The sequence below is a fragment of the Macrotis lagotis genome, chromosome 4, assembly GCF_037893015.1.
Source record: "Macrotis lagotis isolate mMagLag1 chromosome 4, bilby.v1.9.chrom.fasta, whole genome shotgun sequence".
NCBI classification, from domain to species: domain Eukaryota; kingdom Metazoa; phylum Chordata; class Mammalia; order Peramelemorphia; family Peramelidae; genus Macrotis; species Macrotis lagotis.
The window spans coordinates 248,800,616-248,820,575 of record NC_133661.1 but is presented as its reverse complement, the minus strand read 5'-3'; the positions used below and the strand labels follow the sequence as shown (position 1 = coordinate 248,820,575).

General features: G+C 36.0%; 1 protein-coding gene across 1 annotated transcript in view; it reads left to right on the top strand.

Annotated features, from left to right (window-relative positions):
* The first annotated feature begins 419 nt into the window (after nt 1–419).
* BATF (basic leucine zipper ATF-like transcription factor) overlaps nt 420–19,960 on the top strand; it is a 38,092-nt gene continuing 18,551 nt past the window's right edge. The window contains exons 1-2 of the mRNA XM_074235691.1: nt 420–731; nt 4,445–4,549. Coding sequence (XP_074091792.1) covers nt 633–731; nt 4,445–4,549 — 204 coding nt within the window. The 5' untranslated portion in view covers nt 420–632. The remainder of the gene's footprint in view (nt 732–4,444; nt 4,550–19,960) is intronic.

Here is a 19,960-nt window from a genome sequence, read left to right as displayed (position 1 = left end):
TGGTTGCTATAGATTATTATGAAGGAAAATCAAAATGAAATCCCAGTGTTGTTTTATTTTGGCTTAAAGTCAGATCGTATGACAATGGCAACTATTTCCCTAGTATTCTTATCTCTTTCCCCATTTTGAGAAAGGACTAGCTCTCTAGAACACTTTGGGGACTTTCCCTCCTCATTTTGTTTTTTTTTTCTTTTCTTTTATCATTTTCAATTGAAACCAATATCTTTGCCTTTTAAATTGTCTGAAGGTGTCTGGGGTTTTTCTTCTTCTTCTCATTTTCAGATTATTTTAAAGGTCTTTTCCCCTGTATGTTCTTTTTTTCTCTCTCTCACCCATTTGTATGTTATAGTAGTTTCCGCCCATGTGACTTCCAGTTTGAGTTCTCCATTATTATTTTTTTTTTTACCAGAAACCACAAGTGAGAAAGCAAGCCCCAAAAAGTGAGCGACTATGTCACTGCTAGGTGCAGTGTCTTCAGGCCGCAGAGAGAAGAGGACCTTGGGGTCCAGAGGTGCATGGTGGGCAAGAAAGAAGACTCCCAGGAAGGTGGTGGGCTGGTGACCTAGTGAGTGTTTGAGAAGGGCTGTTTGGTGTCTAGAGAGCCAGAGGAACTGGGGCCAGAAGGGAAGTGCATGAAGCTTGCCCAGCCTCTGGAGACTTCAGCCATGCCTCATAGTTCTGACAGCAGCGACTCTAGCTTCAGCCGCTCACCTCCACCTAGCAATAAGCAGGTAAGGCCTCTTTTCTCTTCTCTACCCCATCCCACCCCCTAGAACTTCTCTTTCTGGTAGAACCTTTCAGGATGCTTGCCTGGCCACCAGGAAGGATGGCTCAGTGGTCAAGGGCAAAGCAGAGCTAAGGAGCCTCATCTGAGGTCTTTGAATTTGAGATTGGGCCTCCCAGCAGCATTTGGCTAAGGGACCATTAACACATTACCACTGTGTCCCTCTCCTTTCATCTCTTTCTTACCACCATCATGGTCCCTGCCCCAAAAGGCTTTCTAGGAAGGAAAGAAAATGAATGAAGAGATGGTGAATGAATATGTCTTGTCTAGTCAGAGGGAAAAGACTCATGCTATGAAAGGAGTTAAATATAAGCTATGGTTAATAATAATAATAATAATAATAATGATGATGATGATGATGATGGCTAACATTTATATTTTTCTAGGTGGTTTACAAATATTACCATGTCATTTGCTAATAGCAGCCTACCTGTGTATCATACTTGAGGTTCACAGAGGGCTTTTCTTATAATAGTAGATAGTAAAGTAGATAATCATAAGAAGTAGATAGTCAAAGAATTCTTTTCAATTTTAATTTTTGGATCTGGTCACAGCAATGCAAGAAATGCTATTGTAAGGGTGAAATGCTCTTCCAAGGCTGGCTCTCAATTTGCCCCTTTTCTTCTTTCAAGTATTATTATTAGCCCCCATTCTGCAGAAGAAGAAACTGAGACTCAGAGCTTTTAAGTGTTTTTTGGACCCATGATCACAGGCCTAGAAAGTAGCAGTGGTAGTTTAGACCTAGGCTTTTTGATTCAAAGTTCAGTGTGCTTTCCATTGTACTACCCTATTTGTCTATAGAACTGAAGCTTACACCGGGAAACAAGTCAAATTATGAAACAGGGATGATCCAAGAGGATGTATTTTGACAGAAGTAAAAAAAAAAAATCTCAAAAGGCAACTAAAAGCCAAAAAAGCTAAGTCCATAGAGCTGGGGAAAAGGCAATGAATGGGAGACCTTCTGATCTGCAAAATTCTAAAGGAGCATCATGGGAGCTGGCTGGCCATGGATGGTGAGAAAAGGGATACAGCTGCTGCTGCCACTCCCCTCCCCGTTGGATAGCACTGGGTTGGGAGTCGTGGGAATGGGTGTGGAAGAGACTTCTAGAGAGTTTTAAGAAATATGCTTCAGAAAACCCAACAGCCCACCTCTTGTCCTGGGAGATGAAAGTGTGGCCAGAAACTTCCGGTTTTCTGATAGGTCATACTTTAAGAACTGATGTTCAACTACGCTGAATCTGTCTATTTACCACATCCCCTGTCTTTTTTTTCTGTAAAGAACAAGGGTGCTGGCCTATGATACAATTATTTTTAATTCTCTTCTCTAACTCTTATAATCTAAAGATCATTTATATCATTAACTCTGTGGGGGGGGAAGGGTAGTGAGTAGACTTTCCTATTTTGCATATAATAAAAATAACTCACATTATGTGGTAATTTGAGGACTAGAAAACATTTTCTTCACAACTTTAGAAGACTATAAATATGCATATATATACATCAGTTATATATATATATATATATGGTAAAAGAAAAATGCTTTGCAAACCTTAAAATTCAAAATCTGTATGAATTGTTATAATTATTATTGTATCATAAAAGTTTAAAGCAGATTGTTGGACTATATCTCAGGGACATCTGGAGATCTTCTGTGATTCCATCCTTTGAGACAGAACTGTACCTGTGTACCCCATCCTCTGAGGGGTGTATCTGTTCTATTTTTAAATATCTTAGAAGTAGGGGGTTGGGGAGTTCTGTTCCCACTCTGGACAACAGAAAATAATGCCACATACCCGTTTGGGAGGCTTACATCATGGGGTAGATGGTCTCAGAGCCAGGAAGACCTCGGGGTGGGTCCTTCCTCTGACTGTCTATAAGACCTGAGGAAAATCAAATAAACTCTCAGTGCCTCAGGGGGAATCTCTTTGACTAGAAGTTACAGAAAAAGTGTTGATTTGCTTTAATAGAGGGAGTTTCCTTATCTGAAAGTATACCTATGAAATCACAAATCAGTCCCTATATTTGTATCCTTTAGAAAAATCATTCCCATTTGACCTGAATCCTCTAGCTTCACTTTTCTGAAGAGTATTTGGAAGGTTTTTAATCTGAGAAATTGTCTATAAATTTTCCCCCTAATTTTCTTCTTTCTTCTAATCTTGGCTACATTTGTTTAATTGAACAAAATATATTTTTTACTATATTTGAAATTTCATTTTACACCTAACTTTGTTCTATATCTCTTGTTTAATCATAAATTCACAGGTATTGAAATGGACTGATACTGTAATAACAAGACGATTCTTTTAGTCTTTTACTCTGTAATAACAATGTTTCTTTCCATATCATAGGACCCTCTGGTCTATGGAGTATACTGTAGGGATGAAGTCCTGCTACACCTTCTGGAAGGGGATGTGTCATAGTAGAAAAAGGATGGATAGAAGATCTGTCATCATAGAAGGAGTCTAGTTAAAAGATCTGTGTTCAAATTCTAGCCCTATTGCTTACTGGTTCTGAATGACCTTAGTCAGTTAGTTCTCTTTGGGCTTCAGATTTCTCCATTACAAAATATGGGCCACTACAAAATTCCTACTCTGAAGTTCCACTGTGGTCGGAGGGTAACTTTGCTCTGATCATTGATCTGTTTTATTTTTGATTGAAGTTGATTGGCCCTCAGATAACCTAATGGTTTCCTCCTTCTAGGGAATCATTATATTGATGGGAGGGTCTTAATACAGAAAATGCAATTTCTGTTCCTTCTGGAGCTCAGAGCTCCCAGTCTCAAGCTACACACAAGACTCAGCTTCCACAGTAGCAGATAGTACAGATGTGCACCACCATGTCTGACCTGCCTTACCCATTTTAGAGATGAGGAAACTGAGTTCTAAAGAGTTTAAATGACTTGAATGAAATCATGTTGCAGGGCTGAGATTCAAAGCCAGATCTTCTACCTCCATTTCTTGTACCTTGTTCTGAGCCATGTGACTAATATTATCTAGAAATGATTAATTCATTCAGTCATTAACACCCATAAATACAACAATTTATTAGACTCTCCTATTCCATTTAGATGGAAGACATCATCTATGGGGTCAAAATATAAAGTATATACATTTTGATGGGAAAGATAGGATAATGATTAAAGAGATTTGGAAAATGGGATTCTGCCCCTAGGGATCAGAAACAGAGCACACAAGTAGAAAATTCTCGGTAAAATCAAAGGCATCAAGAAGCAGGAGTGGGAAGACAAATGAGGAAGGTTACAATAAAAAAAAAAGATCAGGGGTTTTTCAGAGGTTTTTCAGCAGTTTTGCCTAGAGTAGCCCAATGGAGGTAGCTTAAGTCTTAGTACCTTATTCTAGATAAATTATAATTGAGAGAAATCACTTGATAATTCAAAATATTCTTATTTATACTTTTTTTTAAATAGAAGACATTTCTATTCATATGTGTTAGGATTTGCAAAATGGCTTTACCTACATTTTTTTCTTATGGCATCATCACATTAACCTAGCAGTGGGAACTGCATAGAAAAGGGGAAGGATTCTCAATCTAGCATTTGGAAAAGTGCTAGGGACTCAGGAGATATTGATAAAGAGTTAATGCAGAGAGCCCAAAGTAACCAGCAAGGGATGACCCATTGCTACCTTCTCTGCTTTTCAGGATTCCTCAGATGATGTGAGGAAAGTTCAGAGAAGGGAGAAAAACCGTATTGCAGCTCAGAAGAGTCGACAGAGGCAGACACAAAAAGCTGACTCCTTACATTTGGTGAGTGTTTTTAGACCCTATTACCATCCCTTAAGTACAGGTAATTACTGTCATCTTTCCCTCCTAATCCTTCCTGATTTTGTTCAAATGCCAACTGAAGGAGCCATTCCTAGTCAGGGATATGATGGGAAATTTTTAACAACCATCTTTCCTAAAACCCACAAAACACCTTTAAATTTAATCTTAAGTTTAAATTTAATTGTTAACCATCACTTTCTTAATTCTAAGCAATCACTAAACAAGTCTTGATTTGTAACATTTGTCAATTTCTGAGGTATAAATGCTCACACTGAAAATGGAATCATTGACTTGGAGTTGACTTCATCCTCCAAGACTCAGAGACTTTAACCTTAGCTCTTCCGTCTAAAGACTTTATTTTATATATCTCATTTGTAAAGAGTCGTTTGCCTGGTGGCTGCTCCCATTAAACTTTTTTTTTGTGTGTTTCTTTGAATCCCCAGTGTTTAGTATAGTACATATTCAGCATATAGTAAGTACTTAATAAATGTCCCAGTAAACTGCCTCTATGAGAGTCATAAATTTGACAAATATTTATCATATATATGTATACATGCAGACATATTTATATATTATATATATTTTAATATTTATTTCTATAGCCTGCCTAAGCTAATCTATTCCCATAAATATAGAGATAGAGATAGCTTTATCTATGTAGGGACAATTTTTTCCCTCAATGGTATGGTGCAGGGGGAGATAAAACAAATTTCTATTAATTTTTAAAAATCTCAATATATGCTAATCTACACAATTCTAGCTTTATGTAGCTCTATCTGTACATATATATATATATATATATATATTTTCATTTGAACCCTCTAGAAACCTATCTGTACCTATATCTACATAAATATGTAGTATTTTCATTTGAACCCTCTAGAAACACAAAACCCGAAAGGTACAACCCCAATCAATAGATCTTTTCTGACTCCTCAGCATTCCATTTTTAGTGCACAAATTCTCTCCTTAGTAATTTTGCATGTTTTAAGACATCTCCTGTTTTTATTTGACCTGTGAACATATGACTTCCCCTTAGAAGACTATAAACTGCTCAAAAAGTAGGGACTGTTTAACCCTTACTGTTGTGGCCCTAGTATCTAGTAAGGTGGCAAGGACTATCTGGAAAGGGCTGGCACAAAGTAATAGGGGAAAGTGCAAAAATAAGGTTCATGTTTTAACTGAGTGTTGAGCTGGCACCTGTTTATAGATAACTCATCTGCGATGAGTCTGACCTGCTATGAAGTAGAGCTAATAGAATGGAAGGATTGTCTTTATTATAGTGTTGAAAAGGATGAGATGCTGTGATTGGGATAGAGGAATGGCTCAAATAGAGAGAGAGAGAGGAACTGTAGAGCCCCACACTCATCTAGTTTAAATTCAGATTATTTCCTTAAAGTAGGTCAAGTAGTATTTATGCTTCCTGATGTTTCATGGGAGTGTGTCTTCAACTCTATACTTTTGAAATACATTTTGGGGCAGAATGCTCAACTTCTGAAGAGCCTCAATGATCTGGGAAAGACCTGCCCCTAAACAACCAAGGTCATCCATTGATCACCAATTGTCCTGATTTATATATCAGGCTACTAAATTAGAATGGTGTCTTTGATACCTCACTTTTATTAATCTTATGTGCTTTCTTGTCATAACTTACCTGATGCTGTAGTCTTCTTTGATACTGAAAGACAACTATTATAATTACTATTATTACTGATGCTGATTATCATCATTATTATTATTGCAACGCAGGACCCAGTGACATTTTCCTAAGCAATTATCAGGTCCTGGCTTTCTAAAACTATCACCACTTGCTTGGTTCTGTCATGCTTTGCCATTCTCTTCATAGCACTTTCCATTTTATTCTCATTCTTATGTTCTTGGAAGAGACATAGTAGTATGGAAAAAGCAGTGGTTTTGGAGTCCAGTGAGCTTGAATTCTAGCAGAGAAGGAGAATAAAAATGACGACTAGATAGTATCCTGCTGTAAAAGATATTAGAGAAAGAGACAGATATTTACCAAGGCTTATATTTCAGGCAAGTATAAAGCACAGATGAAAACAAACAGGACAGTCTACCCTCAAGAAGTTTTCCTTCTAATGGGGGGAGACCACATGTAAAGGAGGTGAGGAGGTACCAGGATGGGGCACAATGAGGAAACTGTGGGTAGGGCTGAAGAGGAAGGAAGAAGTGAATTGTGAACCTCTCTAGCTTGTCCCATTCTTTTTGTGACAGAAGATGGACATTTAGAATTCTTTATTAAAATCTATCTTGGAACCTTTCTGAGACAAATGTATCCTAGTTATGATCACTTTCTCCAGAAGAATGAGCCCTAAGCATCCTTTCTTTTTTTTGCTTTTCTTTGCTTCTTTATGTGGTAGCTAGGTAGAAAAGTGGATAGGTTGCTGGACCTCAAGTCAGAGAGACCTAAGTTAAATCCAGCTTTAAGTCATTAGTTTCCTTAATTATAAAGTAGGGATAATAATAGCCCCTTCCTCTCAGAGTCATTGTAAAGATTAAATGAAGCAAGACTTGGTAAGAATTTAGCACAGTACTTGACCCTTAGTGTTTAATAAATGTTTATTATATTCCCTTTTGTTTCCAGTTTTTTTCTACTTCAAAAATGCTTCTGAAAATATTTTGGTGTGTATAGAGCTTTCCTTTCTATTTTTGACTTCCTTGGGTTATGTTAGCAGTGAGATCTCTGGTCATGTATGATTAATCATTTTCTTGGCATAATTTCAAAAAGCTTTCCATGCATTCATAGAGTCTGAGTTGGAATGGAATACAATTCATACCGAAGAGCTCATTGAGTCCAAAACATCTCATTTTATGGATAAGGAAATTGAGACCCAGAGACATTAAAGTAAAACCCAGGACCACAGAACTTGATAATGGCAAACCCATTTTATGACTCCTAATCTAGTGACCTTTTCATAACCCCACAACCCCAAATTTACTCTCTGCTTAAACCAGAATCCTACACATTTGCTTATCATTTGGACTGACTCCAACATTTGTCTGACATTCTATCTGTTTGAGAGTTAAACTAAATAACTCCATGTTCTAAGATTGAGTAAGCTTACTTCTGATGGCAGCGCTGTTGCTAGAGCAAACTTTAGTGGGAGATAGGGACTATACTCAGATTCCTGAGTCCAAAAAAAAAAATCTGTTGATTTTAAAAATCATAAATAAATAATCACTTTCCCAGATATATTTAATCATCTTTTGACCACTGCATAGTAAAATCAGGAATGCGTTCAAAGTTCTAGTTGTCTGATTTCCCCCTACCACCCCAGCATTTTTTTAGATGTTTCCCATCCTATTGGCTAGTTCTCTAATCCCCTTGATAATAAAATACACATAATCTAGTCTTTAGATTCAGATATTTTAAGGACAGTAAAGATTGATTGTGTTCAAACTAATTCCTTGCTTTTTCTCTCCCTTCACCCACAAGTCTCCCTGTGCTCTCTTTCTGGTCCATTCTCATCCTCCACAAAGTGGGAAGCAATAGTGATGTAGTGAAAAGAATACCACATTTAGAGTCATATAGTATAGGTTTAATGCTTGGTACTTGCTACTTGCTTTCAGGACCTTAGGGACATCATGTAACTTCTCTGGCATTAGTTTCCTCATCTATAAAATGAAGGAGTTGGATGAAGGGGACTACTAAATCCTTTCCAGATTGAGATCTATGAAAATTTCATAATTCAGAAAAATGATTTGAAAAAAAATATTTTGTTATAAAAGATAAATATCTGGTATAATTTTCTTCAACTTATATTTTTATTATTTGGGAAGTTAGTACAAAAAAGTAACCATTTCCCCCTAATATAATGCAGTTTTCTAAGACAAAGACTTGCAATTTATGTCATTAGCCAATAGAATCCTAAGTAAACTACACTTCTGCTTTATTTTAGATATTGTCCATTTCATACCATAGCAGTTTTTAGTTCCTAGATGAAATGAAAACCTTTTTAGCTGAGGACAAGTTCAACTTGAGTCGAAGTAAACAATAAACAAAGAAGCAAACATATTCACAGGCTGAACATAAGCAGAGGGATCAAGGCCAGGGTGGTGATACTCTTGGATTTTATTCTCAGCAAACCATATCTAGAATATCATGTCCATTACTAGCTAAGACATTTTAGGAAAAACATTACTAAACTATGTCCAGAGAAATGTGAGCAAAATGATAAAGGGCTTTGAGATTTTGCTATATGAAGATTGTTGGAAGAAATTATAGATGTTTAGCTTGGAAAAAAATAAAGGTGAGAAGAAACTTTTCAAATCCTTGAAGATCTGTCATATGGGAGGGGATTAGATTTATTCCAGTTGACCCCAAATGGCAGAACCAGGAATAACTGGTGAAAACTGAAGAGAGAAACATTTAGGACAAAAAGTAGGGAAAATTCCCTAATAAATAGGAGCTGTCTAAAAGGGTTTTCCCTTGAGTGGTACCTCTCACTAGAAGTTTTAAGGTGAAAGCTAGATAATTAACTGTAGGGAGTGTATTGTGGTAGAATTTCTAGATTAAATGGGATGATTAGCTGCTCTTTGGGGTTTCAACATTGAAGTTCCATTACTTAGTGACTAAATAATTGTTAAGTAGAATGAACACTCCCAAATATAAATCATAATTTCTTTATAAGCCTCTCTACCTATTTATTCCTTCAGTGGTTCAATTATCTGAAAAGATCATAAATATTTTCATTTGAGAATGAAACTGTTTAATTCAGAATCCTTTATAACAAAATTAGCTCTTACAAAACCCCCAGACTTCTGTAAGACAAGGTAATGGTTAAAACAAGCCTTCTGAAGTCAGATAAATATTGTTGTGTTATTAAAATTTTATAACACCTCAGGTATAATTGTATCACATTTTTTTAAATGTGTGGCATTTATTGGAGGGAAAACTTGGTAGATTATGGAGTCAGGACACTAGACTTTAAGTCACAGTTTTGACCCTCTACTATCTGTGTAACTAAAGGAACTCATTAGTCTCCCTAAGCCCCAGTCATCCCATCTATAAAATGTATAATAATAATGTTTTTCTCTTATCTTTTTATATTTATATTATTTTATTATTATTATTATATTTATAAACTATATGCTTAAAACATGATATGAATATAAAACTTATTTATTACACTGATGCTCCAAACAAAGCAATGCCCTTCCTCTCCCTCAGGTTATGTCTCTAGGTAGAAGATTAGATGTCTGTGTTATTTACTGGGATTTCTCTTCATAGCATATGTTATGCTATATATATTACTGAGATACAGTCTTTTCAAAATACCATTGATTTGCCAACATTTCAAATGCCTTATCTCAGGTCAGCTTTGCTATTTACAGAATTTTGGGCAAGTAACTTCTTTAAGCCTCAGTTAATCATTGGTAAAAAGGGGCTAATGATACCTATAGCATTTGCCTCACAAAGTTATGAGGTTCAAATGAGATAATGTGTATAAAGTACTTACCAAATTAAATAGCAATAGTAATAGTGACCTTTTTTGGACCTCAGTTTCCTCTTTAATGAGGGAGAGGTAGCTAAGAGCATTGGACTTGAAATCAGGAAGATTCATCTTCCTGCATTCAAATCTGGTCTCAGATACTAGCTCTATCATCTTGGGCAAGTAACTTTACCCTGTTTCCTCAGTTTTCTCATCTGTAAATGAGCTAGAGAAGGAAATAGCAAATCACTCCAGTATCTTTGACAAGAAAACCTCAAATGGGGTCACAGAGTCAAATACGACTGAAAACAACTGAATAGGAAAAAAAAAATTCCTCCTCCATGTGAGGGAACTGACTCAGTCATCTCTAAAATTCCTGCCAGCTCTAAATTGAATTACTGTAATTATCAGCCTCCTTTTCCCTTTCACAGGTAGTAGCATAATCTCTCTGCCTCTGAGTAGAATCTCTACCTTTGCCCTTTACAACTCTTGTTTTAATTCTCAACTTTTTTTCCTTAGCAAATTAAAGATGTTCCAAATTCTCTGTGAGCATGGACTCTCTCTTGTTCACCTTTGTATCCCTTTCTTTGTCTAATGTGCTGCTTTGCTACAACAACAATAAATGCATTAAGCATCTACTGTATGTAAAGCATTGTATTAGTGAGGACAATACAGTTTAGATAAGGGATACCAATGATTTTACTGTTGTTCAGTCATTTCAGTTGTATCTAACTCTTTGCTACCCTATTTGAAAGACCAGTGATAACAAAAATAGATTATATAAGTTGCTTGTTTGATGAAATATCAATATCCTGCCCTCAGGGAACTCACTGCCTAATAAGGAAATAAACGCGTACTTTAGATAATGAATTATAGAGCATTATGTGATAGATGGCAATAGTGGATAGATAGACTTCTGGCTTTGAAGTCAAGAAGTTTTATCTTTCTGAATTCAAATCTGGCCTCAGATATGAACTTACTGTGCAATTCCGTACAAGTCACTTATCCCTATTTACCTCGGTTTCCTCATCTGTAAAATGAGATGGCAAACACTCTAGTATCTTTCCCAAGAAAGCCCCAAATAGAGTCAGAAAGAATTGGGTATGACTGCAATGACTGAACAATAACAAAATGCTCCATGAAATCAAAGAGGAAGGTCATTATTGACTATTTGGGTTCCTCCATTTATATTTTATGGTTTTATTTATTTTAATTTTTAATTTATATAATAAAAATAAGTATTTCCGTAACATAGTAGAAAAAATAATTGCACATGAAACTGCAAATCATTGTATAAAACTTGTTATTTCTTTTAAATATATAATAATGTTATATAACTGTTCTTTTTTTTTCTCTCTCTCTCCCTCTCCCTCTCTCTGTCTTTTTCTCTCCACCCTGTTCTACATTATTATATATATGTATATATATATATATATATATATAATTCTATTTATCAGTTCTTAGGTTGCAGTTAACATCTTTATACATTTGCTGTAGCTAATTTCAATAGTTATGTTAATCAAAATGACAAGTCATTCAAAGTTTTTCTTAAAACTATATTGCTGTTACTGCACTAAACATTCTCTTGGTTCAGCTTATTTTTCTATCTGTTACTTTGGGCATGTCTATCCATGTTTTTCTAAATTCAATACGCTCATCATTTCTTATAGCACAATAGTATTCCATCATGATCATACACCACAAATGGGCATTCTTGCAATTTCCAGGCCTCTGCCACCACAGAAAAAGCTGCTATAAATATTTTTGAATATATAGTTTTTTTCTTCTTTTCCTAATCATCTCTGGAAATAGACATAATAGTGGTTTTGCTGGATCAAATAAATGTTGTTTGAATAGTTTTCATTGGCAATCACATGTTAATTATTCACTTTTTCTCTTAATTCATGATACCTGTTCCAGCCAGGGAGCTCACACATAATCAATGTGCTTTCCATCTGGATCTTTCTTTGCCTTTTCAAAATTGCTTGACTTTACAAATAATGTCTTGGAAACCATCCTTTTGTCCTATAATGGAGTCATGCTACTTTGTCAATAGACAAGTGTGGTTTTAGAAGCAACTGATTCAGTGAGGATGATTTCAAATGTGTAGAATAACTGTTCCCCTGTCCTAGCCACCAAGGTATTTATATTCTAAACTCAAATTCTTGGTGGTGTAACAGCTTCTCTGTTTCATTTGTTGTCACAAATAACAAATCTGATGTCTTTCATTGAATTAATGTAATACCAATATTTTCAGATTATTAAGTGGGTTTCTCTAGGGAAAGTGTGGCTATAGTGGTTCCATCATCATTATCAGTAGCTAGTCCTTATGTGACTTCCTAAAAATTCAACCATGCTGTTTTCAAATCAGAATAGTGCAGTCATTTTTTCTTCTATTATGGTCTCTATATTATCCAAAACAAAACAGTATAAATGTCAACTGCCACGGAGAAATTGGGTTAGGTGATTTCCATCCCCATCCCCCACTGTGGTCCTAATCATTGAACGGTCACATCTTAATGATCTATCAATTAGAAACCTTTCTTTTTTGTTTATTTTTAATTTTTTTATCTTTTTGAATTTGAAAAACATTAACATATTTGTTTACTCAGACAAAAGAGTATAGAGAAAGAGAATTTTGTAAGATACTATGAATCTCTTTTAGATTTACCTCATTTTTTAAAAATTGAAATATTAAATTTAATTCTGGTTCTCAAACTGTCTTGATTGAGTACATCCCTTTCTGAATTTTCTTCTGCTCTCTTTGTATATTTTTAAAATGTTTAATTGATGGTCTTTTCTTCTTTTTTTTTGGTATCACTGTCTCCCATCTCCCCTCCCCACCCTACCTCAAAACCCTTCCTTGAAAGAAGTATAATCAAGCAAACAAACCCATACATTGACCATGTCTGAAAAAGGTATGTCTTACTCTGTCAAAAGATGGAAAGCATGATTCATCTTTAGCTTCTTGAAGTCATAATTGATTGTACTGATGCCTTTCAAAGTTGTTTTCTTTGACAGTGTTTTGATCATTGTATAATTTTCCTGATTCTCTTTAGTTCACTTTCCTTCAGTTCATGTAAGTCTTCTCATGCTTCTTTGAATATAACCCTTTTATAATTCTTTGTAGTATAATAAAATTCCATTACATTCATATCACTATTTTCCCTGGCACTGGCAGCCTGGATCCTCAGAGCTGGGCTGCTACTCTCTCATATTCCAGGTCCCAGAGATAATTCAGGGTAATTGAGCTCCCCCCAAAACATACTTTCTCCCCTTGATTGTCAAGGTATTTACTAAGGTGATGTAATTGGTACAAAACTCTTCCTTCCCACCATGGTTCCTGAACAAGTCTGATACGCTCTCCCATCTCCAACAGTTACATACAGAGCCCATGGGAATGGGACTTCACTCATACAGCACATGTGGCAAAGGGATAGCTCACAGCTGCTGGAAGCCCTCTTGCTCAAGTCCTCAAGGTGTTCCCTTTAACTATATTGTAGCTTTCTGCTGGGCCCCTTGTGAAGTCTTGAATTGCCTTTTCTCATTGCATCTGGTTGCTATAGGTATCAAATACATACACTGTCAACGGCTACAGTCTCTCCAGAGACATGGATTGGATGCTATTGAAAAGTCCAATCCTCTGCCTCCCAAAGCTCACAAGGTTCCTCTAACTAAGGGCAAAGGAGAAGACCAAGAGAGAGTATTCCCAGAATGATAGAATCAGTTAACAGATCCACCAGTGGTGCAATGGTGTGGCTGTTCTCTGACCATTATCATTTCTCTTTTTTTGTCATATTTTGTCATATGTCTCATTTTTGTCATACCCAATTGAAGTGAATGAGGCAGAACCTTAGCGTTTGCTTTAATTTTGCATTTTCCCCTTTATTAGCAATTCAAAACATTTTTTCATGTGGTTGTAAAAGCTTGCACTTTTCCTGTTGAGAAAGACCTCTTCATATACTTTGACTATCTTTTAGGAAAATGATCATTTTTAAATATTTGTATTGTTTTGCTGTAAGATGGCATTGATTTATTTGTACAAACATTTTTAAATTTTGGTATAAAATTGTTCATTTTTAATCTCCTATGCTCCTTCTCCCTTATTTGGTCATTAACTCTCCCCCTCTTCATAGTTGTGAAAGATGTCTCCAATCCTATTCTCTAATTTGGTCATGATATGACTTTTTTGTATCTATTTCATGGATCCATTTGGAACTTATTATAACATATGATATATTGTTCTAAATTTAATTCTCCTAGATTGCTTTCTAATGTTCCCAGGAGTTTTTGTTGAATAATAAGTTCTTGCCCTTGTAGTCGCTGCCTTTGGATTTGCTAAATTTCATGCTATTTTGTTCAATTACCTCTGAATTTTGTGTACCTAATTTGTTCTTTTTTCCTATTATTTAACCCATACAAATAATTTTGATGATTACTGCTTTTTTAGTTTGATACTTCTAGGTCCTTTTCTTCTCATTTTTACTTCATATTCTTGATTCATCCTACTGGATGATTTTGGTTAATACTTTTTCTTATTTTCTTGTTACCTTTTGATTGGCACTTAGTCTGTAAATTAGTAATATCTTTTTTATGTTAATCAAAGTTCTGTCATAATTTGTCTTTTGTTATATGACAATTAAGTCATTAAATAATAAGTGAGTATCCACAGGGACTATTATAATCTACTCAGTGCTGGCAGGAAGAACCAAAACTAAACCAACTCTTTTAGTTTTGGGTCAAGTTGAACCTCAAATATTCCAACTTTATCAACATCAAAAGAGGCAGCCTGGCAGAGTGGATAGAGAGTCAGCCTTGGAAAAAGGACTACTTGTTTTCAAGAATTACCTCTGACAAATTCTTATTTTGTACAAGTCATCTAAATTCTCAGTGCTATCAATCAACTCTCTAAGACTAATAATGGTTAAGGATGGATTCCTAACTGCATCCATGAAAGAAGTTTCTATACTTGAAATTCCCTAAACTGATGAAATCACAGACATTTCCCTCCCTCCATCAAAAAAAATATATTATGAATGAATTTTTATTTATGCAGAATCTTAGTTAGAAATTCTGGTACCTAGTTGTTGTTCAGTTGTTTTTCAATCATATCTGACTCTTTGTGATAGCATTTGGGGTTTTCTTGGCAGACCTAGTACAGTGGTTTGCTATTTCCTTCTCCAGCTCATTTTACAGATGAGGAACTGAGGCAAGTAGGGTTAAGTGTCTTGCCCAGGGTCACTGAGCTAGTAAGTGACTGAAGCCTTATCTAAACTCACAAAGATGAGTTTTCCTGTCTTCAAGCTCAGTACTCTTATCATCCCTTAATCTCCACCCCAAGCCAAGAAACTTCTTGTTCTGTGGCATAAGACTCTTCATGACCAAGCTAGGGTTTTCTTGGCAAAGATATTGGAATAGTTTGCCATTTTACTTCTTTAGTTTATTTTATAGATGAGGAAACTGAGGTAAATGACTGAGGTCACATTTGAACTCAGGTCTTCCTGCTCCAGACCCTTTACTCTATCTTGAGTCACCTAAGTGCTTCTGGTGTTCAGATGAAGCACAGTAACATGTTTGGGATAAGGAGAAGGAAAAAAATTCTCATTTTCAGTATTTGAAAAGGAAGAATGCCTCATGGAGAGAGCTTGGACCTCAAGACACAAGACCCAGTAAGAGGAGAGAATTGAGTGTACAATGAGGTTGTTTCTGGTAAACCAACATTTGGTGGATAGATCAGGGTTGGGGAAGAATCCAACTGGGTAGCAGTAACCTGCAAAGAAGGGTAAGAGAGCTTGCCATCTGGTAGTTTCCTGCTTATGCACCAGATCCCAGTAACACTATTTTATTTGTTTTTGCTAACTTGTTGATAAGATCAAGTAATTCTACCTGCTGTAATAAAAGTCTTCCTCTATATTTTGGCATGAAATGGGATGCAATGTGAGGTTTAAAATGAAGCACTCAGAGGTGAAAGAAATTTGAAAGTCACAGATTTTATTTTCCTAGGGCACTCTTCACAATAATCTTAATGATGCCATCTATACTTGGAATATATTCTCCAAGGCTTTAGTCTGGTGAAAAATTTTTGTTTTTTAAGTTTTTCAAAAAAAAGGAAACTCACAATGGAAATTCATGATTTTATATTGAATTCTCTTTTTATGTTGTGTTGTGTCTATGGAAATATTCTTTTTTTTTCTTTTTGTATTTAAGTCAAAATGAATAAAAATTTAAAAAAATTTTAAAATATATTCTCTGTTCTTATCAGTTTTATGTATATACATATGTATACATGTATGTATACATGCATTATCTTCGACTTTAAGGGATTTTTTTGCAAGACAATGGGGTTAAAGTGGCTTGCCCAAGGCCACACACAGCTAGGTAATTATTAAATGTCTGAGGTCGGATTTGAACTCAGATACTCCTGACTCCAGGGCTGGTGCTCTATCTACTACACCACCTAGCCACCCCAGACTTTAAGATTAAACTCTTTACTGCACAATCTATTTTAGAGGCAGTTGAGATAGGAATTAAGAAGAATCCAGAACTATCTTCCTCATTTGTCTTTCCTTAGGTTTCCCTCAGTATGGAGTTAACTTCATAGGATGGATCCCTCCTTTTAGGATCATTTTTTTCCCCTCTTCCACAGTGCCATTTCTTTTCTTGTTCTTCTTGGTTACTTTCTAGTTAGGTCTTACACATTAAGTTCACCTTTTTTTCATGTATATATATCTGTCACCTAGGACTTCTTAGGCAGACATTCAATTTTATATCTGATTCCCCTTGTTCATTTTACTAATATGGAAATTGAAGTCTAGGGAAGGGAAGTGCCTTAGAGCAGGGTTAGGCAGGGTTAGGACCAGCATTAGAATCCCCTTCTCCTGAGTCTCAGCCTATCACCTCTCTTCTAAGTTGTATTTTGATAAATAATACTCAGATAAATGATAGCAGATAGTTATACATGGCATCTTAAGATTTGCAAAGTCACATATTTGATCCTGCTCTGAGGTTTGCAAAGTTCCATGTACAACCCTGTAAACCCAGGACACAGAGTTCTTGAACTCTGCATGAACCAGTCCCCATCACCTACACATCTAGCTTCTATTGTTCTGCATTCCGGGACTGCAGGGCCTTGCAAAAAAGGTCTACATTGACTGGATGTGACTGTGCCTGGTTCCCAGGATGCCCTGCCTCTCAAGGCAGAAGAACACATAATCTATCTCATATCATCCTTATAGCAACCTGGGACATAGGTGCTGTTTTTATTCCCATTTTCCAGATGGGTAAATGAAGACAAAGAAACACTGGATGATTTACTTAGAATCACGGAGCCAGTAAATACTAAAACTGTTGACTAATCATTCCAGACTAGATTTATGCCTGGGTTTTCTTGACTTTTAAGTGAAATTAAATTAAGTTTAGTGACTAATATGGTACTATTGCCTGAGGTCTTATTTCTTTTTGTTGTTTTGTTTCTTTTGGGTTTTCCTACATCATTTGTATATGACCTGGGAGGGATTTCAACTTAGAATGTCCACAGCTGCATGTCAGCATACGCACACACAAACACACATACCCTTCAGAAGTCACATCCCATGCCAGCCACCTAGAATTGCATGATTTTTATCAGAAAGAAAATGGGCAAAGGAAGTGTGGGTGACTGATACCTCTTACAAAACACTTCTAAAAATGAATGCCCTGCTGATGGTAGGGCAAGATCAATATCTCTAGAGAGTATATTTTAGAGGAGATATTTTTACGAAGCTACTTTGGTTTATAACTTATGGAGAATTTTTTGGAGTCCCGTCATGACATATATCACAGCTTCACATATATATTTGCTTTTTTTTTAAGGTTTTTTTGCAAGGCATATGGGGTTAAGTGGCTTGCCCAAGGCCACACAGCTAGGTAATTATTAAGTGTCTGAGACTGGATTTGAACCCAGGTACTCCTGACTCCAATGCTGGTGCTTTATCCACTACACCACCTAGCCACCCCTATATTTGCTTTTTTAATTGCTGTTCAGTCATTTCAGTTATGTCCATTTCTTTAGGGACCACCCCTTTTAGGGGTCTTGGCAAAGATACTGCCATTTCTTTCTTATTTTAGAGATGAGGAAATTGAAGTAAGCTGAGTTAATTGCCCGGCATCACAGAACTAGTTAAGTGTCTGAATCTGGATTTGAACTCAAGTCTTCCTGACTCCAGGCACAGCACTCTATCCATTGTGTCATCTTGAAAATTTCCTTGGACCTGCAGTATTTTACCAGACTGCCCTTAATGGGGTGGCTAATCTCTCCCTATTGTAGAAAATGGTACTATAAAGTAATGAGCATGAGAAAAGGGCCTTTGGGATTAACCAGTTCAACCCTTTCATTTCATTTTATTAGTAAGGAAAAGGAAACAACAACAAATCAACAAAGAAAAACAAAACAAAAACAAAACTCCACCAAAACAACTTCAGTCCAGGCCCTCTACAAAAGAAGACACTATGCAAACATGTAGGTATAAACAAGATTATGCAGGGGGAAAAAATGTAGATGATCAAATCTGGAGGGCACTAAAGGGAATTGGGAATGGCTACCTGGGAAAGGTAGGATTTTAGGTGGAATGTGAAAAAAAGATTGAAGCAAGGGATGTGAAATGACTTATCTCAGAGATAGGCAAACTATCTGTATAACTGTAATGATTAAATAAGAGCTAATTTGTAAAGATAAAGCCACCTGAGTAGGAGACTATTAATTATCTCTTCTGTACTGTAGGGGTTAGAGGTATGGTACCCTGCCCTTCTCCTCCCCCTGACAATCTGGAAGATCAGAGTACAATATTTTGGTCCTTCCTTCATACCAGAGAAAAAGTCTGAATTTCCTTTTCTTTTATGGGATGTTTACAGTACCTTATTGTAAAATTTGGGTGAAGTATTTTGTCTTAAGCTCTCTGATGTCTGCTGACTTTCAAGTGATGTCTGTAGCTTCCCCAAAACTCTCCCAAATTCCTATTTAATTTCTTATACCAACTGTCAATATATTGAAAGTATGATAGGGAAAGTTGAGATGTGGAAAGGATAAATGTTGTGAAAGCAACTAATTGTGACAGTAAAGTTGAGGTAGAGGAGAGTCAAGTCAAAAAGCTGAATGAATGGGGCATACTACTTAGTGAATCTGGGAGTCAGGATGAAACTTAATAGTCCTTTAAATTGATGTAAAGCTTTTCTGCCTATAATATACTTGGATCTGCTTTTCTTGGGTCAACTAGCAAGAATTTTCTATTTCTCCAATGTCACTGTGTTCTTATAGTACTTCCTTCACTATCTTCCTTGGTTTTCTTCAAGTCCCCAAAAAGGGGCCATTTGGATATTTATCACATCATCTATCTTTGGGCTATCTTTGGTCAAAATTTTAATTAATTCATCCCTAGAAAGCTCCTAAATCTATTGAAATTCGAGTTCCGCTGGCATATTGGTCTTAAAGACCTCAGACCTATACAGACAGTGGATTGGAGGTTCCCTGCCCCTGATCTACAACAGGACATCTTTCCCAATCCCTCCAAATTCTAACCCTTTTCTTCTCAACTATTTTCTAGTTATCTTATATGTAGCTTGTATGTATATATTTGTTTACTTATTGTCTCCCTTATTAGAATGTAAGCTCCTTGAGGGTAGGGCCTGACTTTTGTCTCTTTATGTATCCCCCAAGTACTTAGTCCAGTGCTGGAACATGATAGACACTTAATGAATATTTTTTCATTTTGTTCCATTCCATTTTTCTGTTTCTTGTGTATAAATCTGAATGCTGAACTTTTACAAAAAGCAGTCAGGGGCTGTGACATTGTTGTGTTATTCTAGGTATCTGAATATTGTCCTTAGTCAGACCCCATCCTAGGAGACAGAATACAACTAAGACAGTACCAAAAAAATGATATGTTTTTACTTTTTTTTTTTTATAATT